The sequence below is a fragment of the Capricornis sumatraensis genome, chromosome X (genome assembly GCF_032405125.1).
Source record: "Capricornis sumatraensis isolate serow.1 chromosome X, serow.2, whole genome shotgun sequence".
In the NCBI taxonomy this organism is placed as follows: domain Eukaryota; kingdom Metazoa; phylum Chordata; class Mammalia; order Artiodactyla; family Bovidae; genus Capricornis; species Capricornis sumatraensis.
Genome location: NC_091092.1, coordinates 34,886,897 through 34,909,907, shown reverse-complemented (window position 1 = coordinate 34,909,907; position 23,011 = coordinate 34,886,897). Strand labels below are relative to the sequence as shown.

At 35.3% G+C, this 23,011-nt stretch overlaps 1 protein-coding gene across 1 annotated transcript in view; it reads right to left on the bottom strand.

Moving 5' to 3' along the window:
- THOC2 (THO complex subunit 2) overlaps positions 1-23,011 on the bottom strand; it is a 135,085-nt gene that overhangs the window by 51,970 nt on the left and 60,104 nt on the right. Inside the window, exons 10-18 of the mRNA XM_068962040.1 lie at positions 20,136-20,291; positions 19,383-19,555; positions 17,955-18,150; positions 7,922-7,963; positions 7,350-7,480; positions 7,149-7,250; positions 3,180-3,264; positions 2,440-2,533; positions 1,929-2,009 (exon numbers count right to left, since the gene is read on the bottom strand). Coding sequence (XP_068818141.1) covers positions 1,929-2,009; positions 2,440-2,533; positions 3,180-3,264; positions 7,149-7,250; positions 7,350-7,480; positions 7,922-7,963; positions 17,955-18,150; positions 19,383-19,555; positions 20,136-20,291 — 1,060 coding nt within the window. The remainder of the gene's footprint in view (positions 1-1,928; positions 2,010-2,439; positions 2,534-3,179; positions 3,265-7,148; positions 7,251-7,349; positions 7,481-7,921; positions 7,964-17,954; positions 18,151-19,382; positions 19,556-20,135; positions 20,292-23,011) is intronic.

The following is a 23,011-nucleotide window of genomic DNA, read 5'->3' as shown; positions in this document are numbered from 1 at the left end:
AACCATAGAATGGTTGACAGAGTTCTTGGGAAACTTCTTATGTAGCTGTAAGAGGACCAACTTTGATAATCCTCTCAGTTAATCACTGTGTACTCCCGACGGCCAGGCAGTGTGCTCCTTATCTTCAAGGCTCTTGTCTCCTTTTCAAAACTTCTTGAACTACCACTGCACTGGACATTCATTAGCAGTTCCTGGGCCAAATGCACTGTTGATGTTGCAAATCGTCTCTGCTGCTTTCCAATCCATTTTGAACCCAAATAAAATCACTTGAATTTGTTTTTTGTCTAACATCATTTCCCTAGTCTAAAATAAATATAAAATAAACAGCAAGTAGTTAAGTCATAAGCAAAAAAGATAAAAAATAAAGTGAGAAATGCACATTAAAATGTTATATAACATCATTTTATACAAAAGTGTATAACCACATTTATTTAAGAATGTATTTCAATATCAAATGGCAAAGTTCAACAATGCACAACTGCAATTACTTTTGCACCAACCTAACAGCTAATATTCATTGATCATACATATGCCAAGTAGTCTACTAAGCTCTTTATGTAATTATCTCATTTAATCTTTGCAATAATCATCTCAAGTTAGTATAAACCTATCAATAAGGAGTTACAGTTGGTAGCTCAGAATTCTGGAACAGTTATGTCATGAAACTAGCTAAGGGTCACAGAGTTGGGTATGAGGTAGAACAGTGATTCAAATATTTAGGCCTGATTCCACAACCTGTGACATGAATTAGGCCACAACAGAATCTTTCATATAACTCAAACTTGAATGATCAACAAAACACTTGCCCCTCAAATGTTTGAGTCACAAAAAAAAGATCTCACTTTATCTAGGAATGTGCCACCAGTTGTGGAGGTGCAAGGAAACATCATCAGACCAAGAAGCAAACAAAAGACCAATTTTAGCCAATAGTCTTTATCACATCAGTAGGGAGAAAATCCCAGTCAAGAAAAGAGGAGGAGACTCTAGTGAAGTCAAGTGATCTGCATCCTTTTCAACAATTATTTGCTGAGCACCTAAAGGATAATGCACAAAACACAGGTCCTGGTCTCAAGGAGCTTACATTACAGAGAGATACAGAAAAGTAAACTAAAATAACTATGATGAATAAAAAGCTACACAACAGTACTGAAGAGGGACACTTTATTCTGACTTTTTGGGTGGGAGGTGTTAACAGGGAAAGCTTCCCAAAGAAAGTGACCTGAAATCTAATGAATAAGTAGAAGTGTGCTGGAAGAGATGAGTGGGTATGGATGTGTACCCCCAAGAAGAGGGAAAAATATGTGCCATGGAAAGTACAAGAAGTTCACTTTCCATGTGAACTAGAATATTAGGGAGGGGCAAAAGATGAGGCTAGTATAGAAAAAGGACCTGATTCCAAAAGAACTTACTTGTATGATATATTACAGATTGCAGACTTCAAAGGGCAATGGAGAGTTACTGAAGATTCAGCTATTAGACACAACTGGTTGAAAGAAAATGAAAATGGCTGCTAGAAATCAAAGGTACAAGGGGAAAAAAAAAACAATGCTAGGGCTTTTTATGAAACAACCAAGTTTTTGTTCTTTTAAGGTAACTGGAACCTCAGGATGTAAAGGAGAGACATAAGAATAGTTCCCTTAATATTAATTCTTCTAAAATAATAAAATGGTTGGGAACTTTCATCTCCCTCGTAATGTTTCTCCAAATTCTATCACAGCCAATACTGATCTCTTGAGTTAGAAAAGGAATAAATACCATATGAACCTCCTTACACAACCAAGGATTTGAACCCTCTGTAGAACAAGCTGAGTGGTTAGATAGTCTCAAAAGCTCTTGACAAATAGATTCTTAGCATAGGTAACAGAATATATAGCATGGCAGTTAACAACAGATGGAAATTTCATCCTTGGAAAAATAAAAATACTTACTCTGAAGCCAACTTGAGATGGTTGTGTCATCATGTTTCATCTTCTCCTTTTCTGGATTAGCTAAAGCTTCAATGATACAATCTTTCATATATTAAGAAAAATTTTAAGTCATTACATCCCTAACAATGACTTTTAGCTAAGAGAACAATAAAATGCCACCCTTTGGAAAAAAGTTAATTGTTAGCTTCAATTTATTACAAATTACTGAAAAATACACTCACTGTAGTACAAACTTTTCTTTTTAGCAGCCTCTTTTCCATCTTTTAGCATGCAAGATAGAATCTAACTATATCAAAGATTTTTGGTAATCTTAACATTATCTTTCCCAATATACAACCCAGACACAAACTCCTGACTGGCCAACCTTCCAATCAGCCATCTGAATCAACCTCAGATGGTTAAGAAAGGAACTTAGAATGAAAAAAAAAAAAAAAAAAGAAAGAAAAAAAAACATTCACCACTAAAACCTATGAAATGTAAAACCTATGAATTACTTCATTTGAAAGGATACAGGCCAAGACGTCATAATTCAATGAAGTGAGGTATTTCAATGAATCTACTACAGGTGTTATCAAGTTATCATACTTCTGTATTTGTGACAAGATCTGGAAGATGGCAACAAAGAATAAAAGGCATTAACTAATCAAAAGAGAACTTTTACTGTGCTAACTAAATAATGGCTAGTCTTTTTTATTTTTCAAAAGAAAGAATACTTAAAATTAGTTTCCTTCCATTGTTTATTTATATAAAACCTACTAGTCTATCATTTCCTAAGAAAATATTTTCTTAGGCTACATTTTCCAATTAGGAAATACTTCCAGGACATCCAAACTTGAATTTTGGAATTATAGAGGCTAGACTGATATCAAATGTGTTTTAGAAATCACATTCTAAATATGAAAGTGTTACATGTGAATTGCAATGAAATGCTGTTCAAGTGTTTCTAAAAACTAAATCAACAAATAATGTATCCCTTTATTAATGTTTTTGTAACTCGAAATGTGATACATGAGACAATGACAGAAAATCTGTTTACAGCAGCAGCATTGTCACATATTACTAGAAAAGTAGATCAATGTGTTAAGTATATAGCATACTAAATTTTATTTTTACCATACAATGGTTCATTTGCTAAAGAGTTTTCCCCTAAAACTATCATTTTTTAAGCTACATCATTCTATTTCCACTTGTGCTGATTTAAAGACAACAAAAAGAAAAATCCCTGAAAATAATATTAACCTCAAAACATACATAATCAAACAAAATGGTTGGATTGCTGTGGCTCAACTTCCCAATTTGTCTTCCAGAAGGCTTCACATTTTCCTTGGTTAGACGCCTACAAGAGGAGAAAAAGGTGGCAGGGATCATCTTAAGTAATTTCCCTTATAATGTTGGTAGCTTTGTTACATCATGAAAAAAAAATTTATTTCCCATATATCCAAAATGGATCCATGTAAACAACCACCCTCATCATATGCTTTACTGCAGGACTTGAGCTATTTTGATTATGCATTCTCCAAGAGGGTATTAAACTTTTGTATTAATGCTTAACATTTATAATATACACATTTTCATTTTATAGTAATAGTCTAATAAGCATTAAAACTCTTAACGTACTCTGCTGCTGCTGCTAAGTCACTTCAGTCGTCTCCGACTCTGTGCAACCCCATAGACGGCAGCCCACCAGGCTCCCCCATCCCTGGGATTCTCCAGGCAAGAACACTGAAGTGGGTTGCCATTTCCTTCTCCAATGCATGAAAGTGAAAAGTGAAAGTGAAGTCACTCAGTCGTGTCCGACTCTTAGCGACCCCATGGACTGCAGTCTACCAGGCTCCTCTGTCCATGGGATTTTCCAGGCAAGAGTACTGGAGTGAGGTGCCATTGCCTTCTCCGTACTATACAAGCACATAAAACTCTTCTTACAGAGAATAATTATTTCAGATTTAGAAGGGCTCACTATCAGTTTAGGGATTAAGATAACAAATTTGGTGTAATACATTGAAATACCTCATGTCATCTGTCTTAGTGACCCTAGAAGAGTGATACCCAAGACTGCACTTGATACAGGAAGTTCTCTGATTTTCATATTCAAAGTAATCAAGTCCTGAAAAATCTATTCTACTCTTTCCTTTCTCTTTAATTCACCCTCTACTAAGTATTCTTTTACTAACATTTTGGAAATTTATATCTATGAAATGCTTACAAATTCAAAACAATTATTACACAGGATCTTAAACTCTTCTGATGAGATTATTACATAATAAATCTAGAAACTTGAAAAAATAACAAGTGACAGCTTTCTAGAATGAAAATATAATGAAGCAAATAATGAATTTAGTTGACAGTTCAAGGAATGTGATCATTCTAGAAGTGACAAACTATAATTATCTTAAAAATCTTAAGACAAAACTGATCCATTAATCAAAATTATTATCAACAACTGCTTCCCTTTCCCATTCTCTATGCCCAGTTTCTTTTTTTCCCATAGAAAAGAATGACTCATCAGTTTTAAACTTTGGTTATACTCTGTTCTACTTTCAAGCTTACCACCACCTGCCCTTACTTCTAACCCTACTATTTCAGGTAGCCCTCCTACTTGACAAAAACAGCCTTTCTTTCCCATTTTTTTATTTCACTCCTTTCTGCTTCCTCCCTCCACCAAAAAAAATTATAATAAAAGGAATATTCTCTTGATTATGTCTTCCCCTCAAGCAACTATGGTGCTTGGCATATGGAACACAATCAATGAGCATCTGTGGAATGAATTACTGGATGCCCTATAGAAAATTCATGTTTTAAACAGTAATCAAAACTGGTGAAATTCTCAAGTAATAAATTAATAATTTCATTCTCAACTTAAAAAATTCAATGAATACTAAAATCATATTGTTCAAGGCTAGTGTAACAGTTACAGCTAACAAAAAAATCCAAATACATGAAAAATTCTGCATATATTGTTCTGTGATAAACATTTGTATTAATTTACTTATTCATTAATTCATATTAATGTCTTCTATGATGGGCAGAGTGCTAATCACTAGAAATACAAGGATGAGTAACAGTTCCTGCTCTCAAGCTCAGTTCAGCTAGGGAGGTAGATTTAAAACCATTTAAAAATTTTTTTTATTCATAAACAATTAGAGCAACTTATAGAACATTACTTATTATATACTATCAATAGTATAAAAAGAGAGGGAATAATATATTGTATCTATTTGTATATATATATAAATATCAAATGACAAATAAGAAACTAAACAGTGGCCACATTTTTTCCCTTGGGAGAACTGAGTGGACAGGGTGAGAGACTTTTTACTGTCTACTTTTTTATATTTACTAAAATCTAAAACATGTGAATGTATAAACTAGTAAAAAAAAAATAGATAATTTTAAAAAGAAAAATAATCATAGCAATATACATAAGCAGTATGATAGTATTTATATGCATATTTAATAGTGGCGGCACAAATAAAGAACAATCGTTGGACTTCCCTGGTGGTCCAGTTGTTAAGAATCCGCCTGCCAATGCAGGGGACACGGTTCGATCCCTGCTCCGGGAAGATTCCACATGCCGAGGGGCAACTAAGCCCATGCACCACAACTACTGAGCCTGCACACCCTAGAGCCCGTGCTCTGCAACAAGAGAAGCCACTGCAATGAGAAGCCCGCGCACCACAACTAGAGAAAGCCCACACGCAGCAATAAAGACCCAGCGACCCAAAAATTAATTAATTAAATTTTTAAAAAATCAATTTTGCTTGGTGGTATATGCAATGGAAGGCTTCACAGAGGTAACACTGGAGCCCACCATCCAAGGGTGAGGTCACCAGGTGGAGAGAGGAAAAGAGGTAAGGGAAAATCTGTATGAACAAAAGAAAAAATATATGCAAAGAAAAAGGAGACCATAGCACATTCAGGGAAACATACGTGGGGCTCAGTACAGCTAGAGGTAAAACTGACAGGAAGTGAAGATGGAAATAGTGAGAGACAGATCATGGAGGTGCTCTTATATCACCATGCCATGAAGTTTGACATATAACCTGCAGGCAATGGTTAGTCACCAAAGGATTTTGAAGAAAGAGAATAATACAAGGCACTATAATACTCCAGCTGAAAGAACTAAGTAAGCAGGGGTAGAGAGTGGAAGAGACAGATTCAATATTTAATATATCATTAAATAATCAATATAAAGCACTTAGTTCAGTGTCCATCACATATAGTAATGGCTTCATAAATGTTAGCTATTATTAAAGCTAGAAACCCTACTTGGGAAATTTTTAAAACTGGAACTCTTTCGGAAGAACCAGTTCTTATATCACCTCTTAACATGCCTTCCTTTCCTAACTTCCATGAGGTGGAATAATTCATTCTCTTCTCAATTGTCCCAGAGAACTTTATACATGCTGTGTAACAGCCATCTGTTAAACCAGACTGTGGTTGTGCACACACTTGTTTCCCTAGTAGACTGCAACCTAGGATAGTATCACTAGGCAAAGAGAGTCTCACTGCATACTGTTCAATCTAGTTAAACTAGAGAATGCACTACTTCTAATTAGAATAACCATACCACTGCTCGAATGTAAAAGAAATGACAAAAAACAGCCTTACTGAAAGTCCTTGCAATACAGCAGTGTAATTAGTATCTAAACCAGTACTGATTTGAAGTATACAATTTTCATAATTAAACTTCAAACAGTTTACTAGGAATTAGGAATAACATCACTCTTATGTTTTTAGTGACAAAATAAAGCACACAAACTTAAAAAATGGAAATTTTTCAAAAGCTGAGTCCCTAAGGAGATAGTTCTGCATGATTCTACTAGATCTTCCAAAAAGGGGGGAAAAAACTGCTATAACTTTCAGTAGAAATTCCTAGAAGTTTGACTATCTTGTGTAAGCCGTTGGATGTAGTACCCAAATTGAGCAAAGGCCACAGTATGCTCTCCTTTAAAAAAAAAAAAAAAATCCTATAATATAATGCATCCTATAAAGGATTTTTATAGAGTTTATAGCTATGCAAAATGACAACTACAAAGCTAACATTATAGTCAAAACAAGCTAAAAACCACAAAAACTGGTAGTCACTCTATGGGAAGTATATAATCAGCTATACCATTAGTAAATACTCCTGGGCATCCTCAAAACTGAAATTCAGACAAGCTGGCTGAAAGAAAGTAAATCAGATCCAGATATTAAGAAGAAAAATAAATTAAAACTTACTTCATGATATATTTGGCTCTGTCTATTGTTTGAGCTTTAACTTTTACTAAAAGTGGATGACTGTTGTAAGTTTCATTCTTCCACTGGCCATACAGACGATATCTTTAAAAATGATGAGATGAAGAATTATGAAAAGTTAAACATTTCACGATTAGTGCACTAGAACTGTTTAACTAAAAATACAAAATATTGTATATTTACCTATGCTGATATGGAAATGTTTTAAACATTCCCCATAGTTCCTCAGACATACAAGCATTGCAGTCCATCAAAGAAAGAGATGGAAGTAATACCTGGTCAGTAATGCTAAGCAAACAGCTAAGGATAACTTCCTAAGAAGAAGGGAAGAAAAATTATTTCAGTAAGAGCTGCATATTAATCCCTCCCCCCAAAACAAATTTATGTGAGCCTTGGAAAAATTGCCATTCTTTGATTTCATAACACACCATATCTAATTCCCTACATTATCACTATACTTTTCACAATGTATTTGTGTTTCTCTATCTAAGAAAGCAAATGAGGTGAGGGAAGGAAAGGTGTAGCAAGAATGAGGGAATTTTTATCCCTTTTCCTTTTTTGAACAAGGTAATCCTCAAAAACAGGAGGCTGTCAATCTTAAAAGATACTTTGTATGATAAGCCAAAAGCTATATTCAACATGTACAAGTATAAAATAGTTATTCACATAGGTGATTAAAGCTTGTTCACAGTAAAATTCACAGTATGCTGTACCTAGACAAACATTAGACACATTGGACTTTTCTAGTCTCTTACCGTTTTCTCTTTATCTTCTTGTTTGCTTCCATCAGACTGAAACTAAAATTTAAAAAAAAAACTATAAATAAAATGCAAAAAGATTAAGATTATGCTGTCACAACTTCATTTCTAATTCAAAAAACAATCAACTTGCATGTGGTTTTGAATTCTTTCCTAACTTGTTACACACATGTAGATTTTACATATAGCCATTATTACAAATTAACATTTTAAATTCTTATCTATATTTCTAACCTTCAAATAATTTGTAACATTCATGAATTTTAAAGGCCAGATTTATAAGCCAATTCTTCCCTCAACCTCATTATCACAAACCTACCACATCCTAAAACTGATCTGAATATTTATTATAAAATTGTAGCAAGCTCAATTTGGTTATAATGCATTTACAATTCTCCTTCTAGACATTCTAGTTTTCTCCCTCAGAACTGGTAAAATCTAACGCAAAGCAATAACAACAAAAACTAAACTCAAAGAAAATTAAAGCTACATTTTAATTCACTACTACTTAATCCCTCACCAAGAAATAAGCCCAAAAATATTACTAACATTGCTGACAAAGACCAAACCACTTCCTAATTTAAACAGACTTGAACAAAACGGCCTGGGTCATTATTTTATCAGTGATTTGCAGGTGGGCTGCTGAAGTGCCATGTCTGACAATGCTGTCTATTCATTCAAAATGAAATCTAACATTCACGTGTGAATATTCAGATGGAGTGTTGTGGGGAGTATGCAAAGGCCAAAAGGACAGCTGAGGAACTGATACTCAAGGACAATCTAGATTTCTGGAAAGGATTTAGCTCAATATTCAGTGTGAGAAGGGGGAAAGCAAATAAGCAGTTCACATACTTTACTGGTAGATAAGGATATTTTGTGCATATGTGTTTTCATGATTGAGTAATTTAATGGGTGTTACTACAGGGAAATCTAACTTCCATGCAACATTTTCACATAAGACTAATTCAGGGACAGTCATATTACTTTGATGGGAAAACAATCAATCACATTTTTTTAATTGGCAGGGTAAAAAATATGGCTCCCTTTCACAGAAACAATTTAGTCATCAACATATATCCTGGTCAGCAAATAAGGAGTCCAGTTATGAAGAAGTGGCTTGGCAGAAAACAAACTAGACAGTTGCTTTTATTTTGTTGGGAGGAGGGGGATAATCCTCATGGCATACTGGGTGTACCCTGGGAGGCAGAAATAAGGGTATGTCATAATTGGAAGAATTAGGTTTAAAGGCAGTTAAGTTACTCTTTTCCTAGTATCAGTTCAGTATACTACAATTCAGATGAACCTAAAAAAGCTACATGCAGTTTTCTCCATACAAATAAGACATTTTCCTAGTTATTAAGCTGTCCTAATTCCCTTACTAGATACTTTCATTAGTTTTTAATGTCTATGTATCAATTCTCTGGATTTCACAAACAGGAAAATTTGAAAGAGAGAAAGAAATATGGAAACCACAATGAAACTATCTAGAAGAACAGTAAGAAAATGTTTCTATCAAAGGCTAGTTATAATAAAGATGAACAAAAAAAATATCAAGATATACACACAGGTAAAAGTGATTTCCTTTACACATTCCACTTCCTTGATTGTTTCCTTTAGCTTAACTTAATATGCTTTTTAATTCAGAGCACATACAAAACTCTTCATTCCCACAAAAGAATACTAAAAGCTTTATTGAATGGTCAGGCAGAAGTGGGAGAAAGGATGGGGATGGACGAAAGATATTCATTCCTGCATTTGTTTACTATGTTCCAGGCACTGGGAATTCAAAGATGAACAGGAAAAAGTTTCTATCTTTGAGGAATTGACAAAGATAGTTCTTATCTTTGAAGATCTCTTTAAGATAAAAAACTATGCTTACCAATATACTATTAGGAACTGAATTTTTAAGTCTGAATAAAATTGAGCACACACAATTATGTCTACACAGACCATCAGCTATAAATGACCCCAAGCAGGTTTCATTCTTGCCCTACAATGACAGAGTAGCTGTCAGGGCTGCATAACAGTACCGAGCACAAACCCCCACATACAAAAAAAAATAGGTTCATCAAGAAGCGGCTTTCAGAGAGTTGAAAAATAAAGGTTGGGGAAAGTCGTAGATATAACTAGATCAATTACTTTTTTTATTACTAATATACTATTTTTAATACCTGTTACTCATGAATGTTTCAAATACTAAAGTAGTAGCATACTAGAGTATACTTTATCTCAGAAAAGGGAAAAAAATGAAAAATACTTAAATTTAAGCCTAGGTTAGAATTCAAAGCTACATTTAAATAAATCATGGCATTACTTTCAATGTCCTTATTTTTCTTGTTCTTATTAGCTATCATTCACTGAGTACTATGTTCCATGGAATGGGCTAAGAACTTCAGATTTGTCTTAAAACTACTCTATGAAAAAACTTTTTTGATAAAGTCTATAGAAGACTCATCACAGTAACTTAAAATAGGAAAATATAACCTATAAATTAAAAGTAATGGGAACCTGAGTTTATCAAGCCTGGAGAAGAGATAACTCAATAGCCTTTCAGTGTTTTGGTTCAAAGTCTTTTTAACTTTCAATCAGAAATTCTTAAAGACTTTACAAAACATTTAGTTAGAAATAATCCCTTAACTTTGATACTACATCTTTTATGAAATCACAGGGTAGGATACTAAATGAAAAGTACTATCTTCCACCACATTTCTTTTTCAGTCAAGACAAACCTCTACTAAGATGCCAAAGAATGTCTAATATGATCACCCACACACAGGATGACATAAGTGCTGGCTCAGTTTTTATCCCAGGGTAATTTTTAAATGTTACCTCTCTTTTACACACTTTGAATTATCTTTTCTGAAACTAAACACTGAGGTTCAATTTCAGGAAACAAAGAGGAGTTACAATAGTTAAATCAAGTGTTTGTATACTGCATGCATGTGGTCCACACTAAAAATTCTACTCTCTTTTCTTGTATAAAACAAATTTTTAAAAATTATACCGTTTGTACGTAAGAGTCTCCATTTGCCTACTAATAGATTTAAATGTCTGCCTCTCCTTGTATGTTTACATATCCCTCCCAGGTAAAAAACATAACTAATGGGAAAAATTAAGATCTTATTTGTAATTTGTTACATAGTAATTTATTACTATGATTCTATACCTTGTTTAGAATTGCCATATGAAGATATTCAGTAATAGCTAAAATGACTTCAGTTCAAACCAATTATTATAGGGAATAATACAAATATAAACATTCTAACAGTTGTTCCCTGCTCAGACTCATTAAACAGCAAGGGTATTGTAGATTAAACTTATGCTCCAATTCTAGATTGCCAACGACAGCAGTGTCTGTGTCCATTTGGACAATAAAGATTATAATGAAAAGTTCTGACTGTTTTTAAGATAGTTTACAAAATTTGTTTCTATTTTAAAATGGACACACGTCCATAACTACCTTTAACAAGTTCATTAAAACCCAGCAACAAAAATGTCCTTTATTTGAAAAAAATTCTTTGATTATTTATAACAAATCACAATGGGGGGGGGGGCATTTAATACTACAATGTAAAGAAGCTAAAAGCATTCCCATATAAAATCTGCTCCTGAGGGAAACGAAACTGCTATTTTAAAGTGGCATCTTACATTTAAAGACAGAAATAGATTAAACAATATTAACACTTTTAAAAATTCATCAAAGATAGTGTAGCAATAGCTGACATAAGTGATAACTTATTATGATCTTAAAAATTCATGACAAATATTTTTAACTCTAAAATTGAATACCTAATTATTATAATCTAATTAATGTTTCAGTTCAGTTCACTTCAGTTGCTCAGTCATGTCCAACTCTTTGTGACCCCATGAATCGCAGCACGCCAAGGCCTCCCTGTCCATCACCAACTCCTAGAGTCCACCCAACCCATGTCCATTGAGTTGGCGATGCCATCCAGCCATCTCATCCTCTGTTGTCCCCTCCTCCTCCTGCCCTTAATCTTTCCCAGCATCAGGGTCTTTTCCAATGAGTCAGCTCTTCGCATCAGGTGGCCAAAGTATTGAGTTTCAGCTTCAACATCAGTCCTTCCAATGAACACCGAGGACTGATCTCCTTTAGGATGGACTGATTGATCTCCTTGCAGTGCAAGGGACTCTCAAGAGTCTTCTCCAACACCACAGTTCAAAAGCATCAATTCTTTGGTGCTCAGCTATCTTTATAGTCCAACTCTCACATCCATACATGACTACTGGAAAAACCATAGCCTTGACTAGACTTTGTTGGCAAAGTAATGTCTCTGCTTCTTAATATGCTGTCTAGGTTGGTCATAACTTTTCTTCCAAGGAGTAAGCATCTTTTAATTTCATGGCTGCAATCACCATCTGCAGTGATTTTGGAGCCCAAAATAATAAAGTCTGCCACTGTTTCCACTGTTTCCCCATCTATTTCCCATGAAGTGATGGGACCGGATGCCATGATCTTCGTTTTCTGAATGTTGAGCTTTAAGCCAACTTTTTCACTCTCCTCTTTCACTTTCATCGAGAGGCTCTTTAGTTCTTTGCTTTCTGCCATAAGGGTGGTGTCATCTTCATATCTGAGGTTACTGATATTTCTCCTGGCAATCTTGATTCCAGCTTGTGCTTCTTCCAGTCCAGCATTTCTCATGATGTACTCTGCTTAGAAGTTAAATAAGCAGGGTGACAATATACAGCCTTGACGTACTCCTTTTCCTATTTGGAACCAGTCTGTTTTTCCATGTCCAGTTCTAACTGTTGCTTCCTGACCTGCACACAGGTTTCTTAAGAGGCAGGTCACGTGGTCTGGTATTCCATTCTCTTGAAGAATTTTCCACTGTTTATTGTGATCCACACAGTCAAAGGCTCTGGCATAGTCAATAAAGCAGAAATAGATGTTTTTCTGGAACTCTCTTGCTTTTTAAATTATCTAGCAGATGTTGGCAATTTGATCTCTGGTTCCTCTGCCTTTTCTAAAACCAGCTTGAACATCTGGAAGTTCATGGTTCATGTATTGCTGAAGCCTGGCTTGGAGAATTTTGAGCAATACTTTACTAGCATGTGAGATGACATATCTCATTTGATTCACACTGCAACCCCAGGAGCTAGACAAGACAAATATTATTACCACCCATCTCTGGCTTAGGAAAATGACTCTCCCTCCCCTAATAGCTAACAAAAAACAATAAATATCAAGTCAAGATTCTAAAGTAGCTGGTTCATAAACTAGAACCAGTTTAAGGATGAATGGTATTAAGGTACATTCTCCCCTAGTAACCCAAATTTTTATTATGAAAAATTCTAAGCTTACATAAAAGTTGAATCAATGTATGCTATCCATGAACATCTATATACCTCCTATGTATATTCAACAATTAACATTTGCCTTTTTTTTCTCTTGACCAAAAAAGTTACAGACATGATCTCAAAAAACTTCAGTGTGCATCTCCTAAGAGTAAGGACATTCTGCCACGTTACCACAATTATCATTATCACAACTATTCCTACTATCACCTACTGGGTTAGCCAAAAGTTTCATCTGGGTTTTCCCAGAACATCTCACTGAAAAACTGAAACAAACTTCTTGGCCAACCCAATAGTACCCAATCTGACCCTTTGACTCTAGGTTTCTCTATAAACTTTATCTGTGAATCAATTTAGAGCACTTCGGAGAAGGAAATGGCAACCCATTCCAGTACTCTTGCCTGGAAAATCCCATGGACAGAGGAGTCTGGTAGGCTACAGTCCATGGGGTCGCAGAGTCAGACACGACTGAGCGACCTCACTTTCCTTTCCTTTGGCTTTTTTACCAAAGTCCAACATAAAAAACAGTCAAATAAAGAAACTAGTCAGACAACTGAATTAAGATGACAGAGTGAAGCATAAACAGAATTTCTCTCCCCTGATCCCTAATGCAATAAACAAAATATAGCTTACTTTTTTTATATCCCCAAATCACCACCAACCAAGCAAGAAAAGAGCAAATTATGCTGTTAATTTCCAGGGCATGCAAACTCACACACACACACAAAGATTCTAAACTACAGACAGTGTGGTATGGTGCCTGCCATTAACCCAATCCCCAGAAATAGTACTTAGCAAGGAAGGTAAGTAAATAAAATCCTTTAGGGAACAAGACCTACAAGGTAAGTAAGCAGCCTGAGGAAAATCCCTTCTGAGTAGCAGCACAGCAGGACTCTGGCTGCTAAGGCTTGCTGTCTCTCAAAGGAACTGGGCTCAGACTGGGGAATCAAAGTCCAAGGGAGCTGGATACCCACTTGGCTGGGCATGCCTAGTATACGATGTATAATCTCAGAAGACAAAACAGAGATCCCCTAAATGACGGCTGTACTCAGCCTCATGGAGCTCATTCACTCCCTATTCCAGATTACAGAGAAGTTGCTCAGTCATGTCACTCTTTGTGACCCCATGGACTGTAGCCAGCCAGGCTCCTCTATCCATGGGGATTCTCTGGGCAAGAATACTGGAGTGGGTTGCCATGCCCTCCTCTAGGGGTTCTTCTCAACCCAGGGATCAAACCCAGGTCTCCCACATTGCAGGCAGATTCTTTACTGTCTGAGCCACCAGGGAAGCCCAAGAATACTGGACTGGGTAGCCTATCAGTTCTCCAGGGGAAATTCCTGACCCAGGAATCGAACCAGGATCTCCTGCATTGCAGGTGGATTCTTTTCCAGCTGAGCTACCTGGGAAGCCCCATATTCCCCCTTTAGAAGGAACCTTAAAAAAAGAAAAAAAATGATTAAATTTCGAGCTAGGCAACCAAAGTCTTTTAAACCTATATATAAACACACAATGATTTGTTATAGTGAAATATTTTTAGGGTAAAAAAATGAACCAAAATGCTAAGTCAGATCATTGGAAAGATGCACTTTTACTACCACAACCTTAGAAATGAGAGAAGATAAGATTTCTTTCCACACTGGGATCAAAATAAACTTTTTCACCTTCCCTTCTGCCTTTCTACCTCTGCAAAAATAGAGACTGGAGTTAGGGGCAGGCACCAGGCACAACTGTGATAGAATAAAGACAAATGAGGGCTACAATGGAGATGGCGGAGTGGAAGACTTTTAGCACCTGTGTATCTTAACAATATTGTATCTGTATATGTTTATACATATGTCTACATATGGGACTTCCAAAAGTTTGATGTTTGGGCTCCTGCTTACAAGTTTATGATACTCATAGCCAGAGAAAGAATTTCAAAACAAGAGATCTGAACATTAAGATTTTCAACAAAAAAGAATAACATTAGTGGGTGAAAGTAAGATGAGAAAGAGGCTGTCTACATTGCCTCAAAGTATCTCCCCACAGGATGCATATTAACAACAAAGGGAAAAAAAGTAACTATACACTGGAGAAACCTGGCAGCAATCACCTTAACCAAGTGATTAATGCTAACATCACCAGTAATGGGACAAATTCACTTTACATGCTTCTCAATATTACACACTGAGAAAACACAACCCGTGTTCTTTGAACAAGCACTAGTTAACATGACTCATCCTTTTCAGACTATAAGGATCAAGATAATGAAACACTGTTTTAGTTCTTTTGTATGAATATATGCTATATAATAAATATCATGTATAGTAATGAACTACTTAGCAGATTTCTTTAGCGTACCTTTATAAAATATAAATTTGTTAACATTAAAAAAAAATTATCTACCAGCTAAGTATCTAAAGCCAAATGAAATAGGTGTCAAGTGATTAATACACAAGAGTTGTTAATTTTCTATCCAGTTACTGTTATCAAAAATTAAAAATTAGGTGCAATCACCAAACACTGGAGAAAACCACATTTATGCTTGTAACAATTTCCAGATTTCTAGAGTCTTTTGGTTACACTACTTTACAACTGAAAAGAAATTACGCATTCTTTAAGACCCTGGTTACGCAAAGACCTCTTAGAACACAAAGCACAAACTATAAAAGAGAAGTGCTATTAAATTGGAATTAATCAAAATTTTAAACTTTTGCTTTACAAAAGACAGTAAACAAAATGACAAGGCAAATCAGACTGAGAATAAAAGACAACTGAATTTAAAATGGGCAAGAGATTTGAATAGACATTTCAATAAAAGTGATTACAAATGGCAAGTACGAACATGAGAAGATGCTCAACATCACTGATCATTAGTGAAACATAAATTACAACACAAAAGATAGCACTACACACCCATTAGAATGACTAATATTTAAAAGACTGACAATACCAAATGTTGATAAGGATGTGGGGCATTAGGAAGTCATATACAATGTTCCCAGGAGTGCAAAATGGTACACACGTATTGGAAAAGTTTGACAAAAAGTTAAACATACACTTACCCATATGGCCCAGCAATCCCAATCCTGGGGAAACAAAACATACACTCCCCCCAAAAAAAGACCGTAGAAGAATATCCATAGCAGCTTTATTTACAATAGCCCCTAATTAGAAACAACTCAATGCCCATCAACTGGCAAACAAATAAACTCTCTTATGTGCATATAATGAAATGTTACACAGCAATAAAGAACTACTGACACATACAACTGAGATGAATCTCAAAAGCACTAAGTGGAAGAAACCAGACAGAAAAGAGTACATTCTATACAATTCCATTTATGTCAAACTCTAGAAAAAGCAAAAGCATAGTGACAGAAAGCCTACCAGCGGTTGTCAGGAACCAGCAATGAAGGGAGGGAAATGATGGCAAAGGAGCAAGAGGAACTTGCTGGGATGATGAAAATATCCTGTATCGTGATTGTGGTGGCAGACATACAACTATATACATCTGTCAAAGTTCATCAAATTGCATACTTAAAGTTGGTGAGATTTACTGTATGTAAATTATAACTCAAGACTAACTTTAAAAAAGAATAATAAGCCAAGACACAGACACAACCTAAGTGTTCATCAAGAACGAATGGAGAAAAATATGTGGGGTCTGTGTATCTGTGTATGTACACACACACACACACACACACACACACACACACACACACACACACACACACACAATGGAATATTACTCAGCCATAAAAAAGAATGAAACAATGCCATCTGCCACAAAATGGATGGACCTTGGGATTATCATATGAAGTGAAGTAAGTCAGACAGAGGAAGACAAATATATATCACTTTTATGAGGGATCTGAAAAGATGATATAAATGAATTTATTTACAAAACAGAAATAGACTCACAGACAGAATAAATTGGGAGCTAAGGATGAACAGATGCACACTACCATATATAAAATAGGTAAGGATTTACTATATCTCACAGGGAACTATATTCAGTATATTTTTAATAAACTATAATGGGAAAGAACCAAAAAAATGGTATAAAGATATATACATACATATGTATAGCCAAACCACTTTGCTATATATCTGAAACTAATATAATATTGTAAACCAACTCTATATCAATAAAATAATAAGTTTCCCTTGGAGTAGTGATTAGGAGAGCATCTAAGGAAAACTCTCAAGTGTTAGCACTGTTCTATCTCTTGATCTAAGTGGTAGACACATGGCTATTTAGTTTGGAAAAAGCCACTGAGCTATATAATTATGGTTTGTGTGCTTTCTGTATCATGTTTTACTTCAATAAAAAGTTTACTAAAAAAAAAAAAAAGGATCCTGAACAGTCTGAAGTCTGAGGCTAAAGGGACTTCACACAAATAACGGCAATGATTCAAAACTGCAGCCAATAAAATAAATGAGCAGAATAAAAGCAAGAGGAAAGAATGTTCAAATAACCACAATTATAAGAGGATTCAAAAAGCAATCACATGTCCAAACCATATTTTTCTACCTGGAGGGCTTGACTGGATTTAAGTTTTTATATATAAATGGTTGGGACACAACTGACTTTGTCCAAATCTTACTCAGCATAACATTTTCTTAAGTTTACTTTCTTTGTATTTCTAGAGATACATATAACACAAATATACTCAGAACATTTTCATTCTATAATTTAGCTTTCTGCTCTAAAGAAAAAAAACTTACTAACCTCCTTCATAAATGACTTGCCTATCCGCACCACTTTTGCAAATAAAATGGGATCGTGAGAAAGGTGGGGACCAAGGTAACAGAACATATTGAAGACGTCTCTCCTCAAATCTTCAAAGCTCTCTGCTTGTTTTGGTGCTCTCTTATTTTGCAAAGCACTAACAGGTGAGCCTTTAGCACCTTTAGGAACGCCAACTCTACAGAAAGAAGAAAAATGTATATATACTATGCAATGCTCCATTTTAAGTTAACACAGTCATATTATAAAACTTTTCTTACTCATATTTGCTTCTTCTATTTCATTTGTGCTTAACTTCATTATACTACATAATTTAACTGGTAGAAGAAAACAAAAACAATACTCATTTGAAAAAACTCAGAGCTTAGGAGACCATTTCAAATTAACTGCATAAGAAAAGGAAATCAGAGTAATGTAGGTTCCATGTAACAGGTAACATATTCATACATCACATGAACTTGGTTTTTAATTAAATTTGGTCAATATCAGGAATTTGGATATGGGAATGGGGAACAAGGGATGGACCTCAGAGACACAAAGATGAAAGAGAAAAATATGGAGATAACATTAAACATTTCTCAACCTGACTTCCACTACCTAGACTGAGTGTGAGGTAGGTGAGCAGCATAATGAAAGAGGGTATGTCACACTAAAAAGGACAGCATGCCCAGAGTTCTCACCTGCTGAGCAGGTGTTCCGCTGTGGAGTCACAGGGGTCACTCTCTGAAGAAGAGCCTTCATGGTCCACAGCCCACATGGCACTGAAGGCAGCAGCCAGCAGCTATGCATGAGTCACAAAGCTGGGGCTTTTGAGGCAGGCTCTGATTTGTGGGGCTGAAGCCAGCACTGCTGCCAGTACTGCTCCTAAGTATCCTACAAGTAGGTTGAGGGCTAGAGGACTGGTTGACACAGTAACCAGGGATGATGAGAGAGGCTGCACTAGCAATTTCCAGAAGAGCAGCCTATATGCCAGAAGAGACAAGGCAAGTAGAGTGGCACAGACCTCACTCAGAGCCACTCAACCCAAGATAGAGGAAAATTACACTAGGTAAAAACTTTAGGAATTCTCTCCTCCCCGAGAGAGAAGGAAAAGTCAAAAACAGAAGAATGGAGTTTTCACTCTCAGCGGAGCAAATCCTACCTAGAAATCTAACATGTAGCTTTTAGACAACACTGCAGCACAAATTCTGCAATGCCTGGTGTAGATGATAGGAGACAAGTCACTGATTAATACCTGCCAGAAGGATATGCTCTGTGAACATCTCTTATATTCTGATAAAACAATTTAAAATATATGCTTGATTGAATTAAAATATATGCTTGATTGAAGGAGACAAGGTAAATATGCAGATTTTATTTTGTAGTCCTAAACTCTTTCTACCTCAATTAGTAAACCATATGGTAACATACCTTCGATAGAGAGGCTCAATAGTTATATGAATCAGCTTGCAAATTGCAAGGGCTATTAGTTTATGTGAAGCTGCATAGTATGGAGGCATCTGATCCATAATGCTCTGTGCATGCTGCCAATCACCAATCTTTAACAAGGCTTCCAACAAACCAAGTTTTTGGTTGTCAGGTGGCTAAAATGGAACAATTATAGCAAAGATACTCAGAATACAGATACCAATAAATCTTTAAATATTTTTCATTTAAAAAACTAAGCCAAATAACACAATGTATGTCAACAACAGTTGCCATTCACGGCAAATTCAACAGTATTTTCTTGAAAGCACAATCAAGTTTTTTAGTGACTGAAAAAAGAAATAACAGGATCTGCTTTTTCATTTAGCAGACAAAACACGACAGTTTACAGACTTAGAATTAAATTCAGTTCTACTTAAGGTTCTACTGTGCCACAGGAAACTAGAATTCATCTTTGAGAATCCCTTCAGGACTTGAGAGACACTATACACAGAGCACAAATATAGTCAATACATGTGTGATATTATCTAGAATACATTCTGAAATTTATATAGGAAAAAACATGACAGCCTCATTTGGGAGGTACCAAAACCATGTTTGCAAATTAGTATTCCACAAACTAGGTTTCATCACAATCAAAATTAAGAAATTATTCTTCCACAAGTTGATTAACCATCACAAGTTGAATTTCATAATTCTAAATCCAGAAGACAACATTTATCAGAATAAATTATATACCTTCTCCACTTTCTCCTCTTCTTTTTCCTTTTCTTTCTCTCGCTCGTCAATTTTATCAGAAGACAATACAACCATTGTAAGTTTCCTAACGATCTGCTTAGCTTCTACTATTTCTCGTTTGTGTTCATCCATAATGCAATTATCAGCTGGAAGAAGCTAAAAATAATTCATTAAAATTTCATAAGTTAGCTAATACTATTTGCATATATAAAAAGCAAACACTACTCTTAATTGATAAAACTGTACATAAGAAGTCTGGTCTATTTATGACCATAATTTCCCTTTGAAATAGGTCTCCCCCTTATTTTCATATTAACCTGACAGGGTTAAATACCTGAATGTTGTACAATTTTAAACTCAGGTAGCAATTCAAAGTTTCATCTCTTCTGTTAGAGGTCCTAAATTAATATTATACTACAACAGTAGTGCCTACCATTGCATTTGTTAGTTTATCCAAGAAAATGTGTACCTGTTCAATTAAAAATGTCAGAGATTTCCCCTTTAAAGGCTAAACTCCAAATTAAATAAAATACTATATACAGATCCAATTTGGGAGAGGTAAACTATTGATTTACATAATGGGGCAAATTTGATTCCTCTAAATGAAAAATCTCAAGTCAAAAAATTACAAACAGCTTGACATCTCACTTTTCATTTTCTAGACACCTATTTGACTTAAGTCACAAACTAGTTTCTAGTTTATTACAAAAGGAAAAGTATCATGTGGATAGTTGACCCTCCATTATGAAAAAAAGGATCAAGTATCTCAAGTATAGCCATCTTGTATGAGTAGAAGATGGTTAATATGGACAGTTCATAAATAGACACATATCCAACAAACCATTATTGAGTCATTTTTGCTAAGCACTATGGTGATAGCTCACCATTCCTGCCCCTAGAAATGCAAAATCTATTTCAATAGATAAATCTAACACAAACTAAAAAATCAGTAAATAATAAAAGGAGACACAGTGAGGGGCTTCCCAGGTGGAGCAGTGGTAAAGAATCTGCCTGCCAATGCAGGAGACACAAGAAATGCAGGTTCAATCCCTGGGTCAGGAAGATCCCCTGGAGTAGGAAATGGTAACCCTCTCCAGTATCCTTGCCAGGAAAATCCCATGGCCAGAGGAGCCTGGTGGGCTACAGTCCATGGAGCCACAAAGAGTTGGACACGACTGAGCACATGCACAAGGAGACACAGTGAAATATTAAACTACATACTACAGACTTTATCCCATCAGTCAAAAAAGGGGAGTGGAAGAAAACTCATTATGGACTGGTACAAGGAGGTAAGCCAGACTTTTTCTCATTCCTTATTCTCTCCACTGCCAATCAAACCCATTTTTATTGCTCTATTTATATACCTTTCATATATCTACCACAGATTCTCATCTTTTACCTAGTCTACTTCAATTGCCTCTGAAATCTCCCATTACAGTGGATTAACTCTAAGTTTTTAATTATAGTTCTCTCCATTTCTAGTCTTGTGTATTTTGAAAATATGGTATTAGGTATATATAAAAGTTACAAGGATTATATCTTTCTAGTACAAACAAGTTTATTATTATAAAGTGATTCTCTGTTCTGTCTGACAAGAATAATTTCCCTGGTATATTTTCCCATCCTTTTACTTTCAACCTTTCTTTGCCCTTAGGTTTTAGAAGTTTCATGTAAACAATAAACTGGTTTTTAATCCCATCTGAAAATCCCTGTCACTTTAACAGGAATACTTTTAAACTCTGCTTTTATTTATAATTAAGCTGAAAAATATCAGTAATAAATCTATCATCATTTTGTACTTTCCATTTGTTCTGTGAGTGTACATTTGCCTGTATAAACTCATACCTATGTCTTCAGATTCTTTTTCTGACCAGTTTTTCATGTTTTCAGTTTGTACATCCTTGTCTACACTAAATCTTGAATGGCTGTCTACTATCAACAAGAAAAAAATCCAAACTCCTTACCATGGCCCTTAACAGCCCTTCACAGTTTGGCCTCCAGTCTACTTCTCCATCCTCATTTCCCCTACATATCATCCTAGGCTCCAACCACTCTGAGCTTCTCAGTGTTCCCCTAAGGGGATAATGAAATCTTTTCAAACCTCTTGCCTTTATACTCAGTTAATTCTACCTACAATGCTTTCTACCTATTTAAGCCTAGCCAACACCTACTCATCTATCAAGTTCCCAGGTGAACGTCAGTAGTTTGGAGAAGCCTTTCATAATCCCCCAATGACAGAGATGGTCACTACCTATTTTGAGCCCTCATAGCACTATGTGACTATTTCCAATAAAGTACGTATAGAATGCAAAATGTTTTCTCCCTTGCTAGACTATGACTGCTTCCAAGAGACTGATCAAATTTCATTCAGCTCTGTAACCATAATATGTAATGACAGGCAAGGAAGTTAGAAGTTAGAAAGTGATTTCAAAGGCAGTGAAGATGATGTCAGTTTTGAACAGTTCATAGATATCCTAATGCACAACCTAATAAAACAAGAAATTCTGTACTACAAACCTAGTGTTTTCAAACTGACAGGCTAAGCTATTGCTAAACTAGAGGTCATCTATTACAACCACATACACATTCCTCTAGATCCTGCAATAAAAGCGCAATATTAGTCATCTATTATCCAGCAGTAAAAACACCAGAGAAGCTATCTTTTAACAGTACACGAAAAGTTCCAAATTCATCCTGAACCCTCAAAATTAACATTTAGGGGAAAAGGAAAAACTATTTAGGTAATCCTATATTTCCCATAATCCGTGTATAATATAGAAGTCTAAAACCACATTAATTAGAACTTGGCCTCTCTCTCCATATGTCATGGAGACATATGTCAAAGCATATGTCATATGCTTTGATGACAATTAACT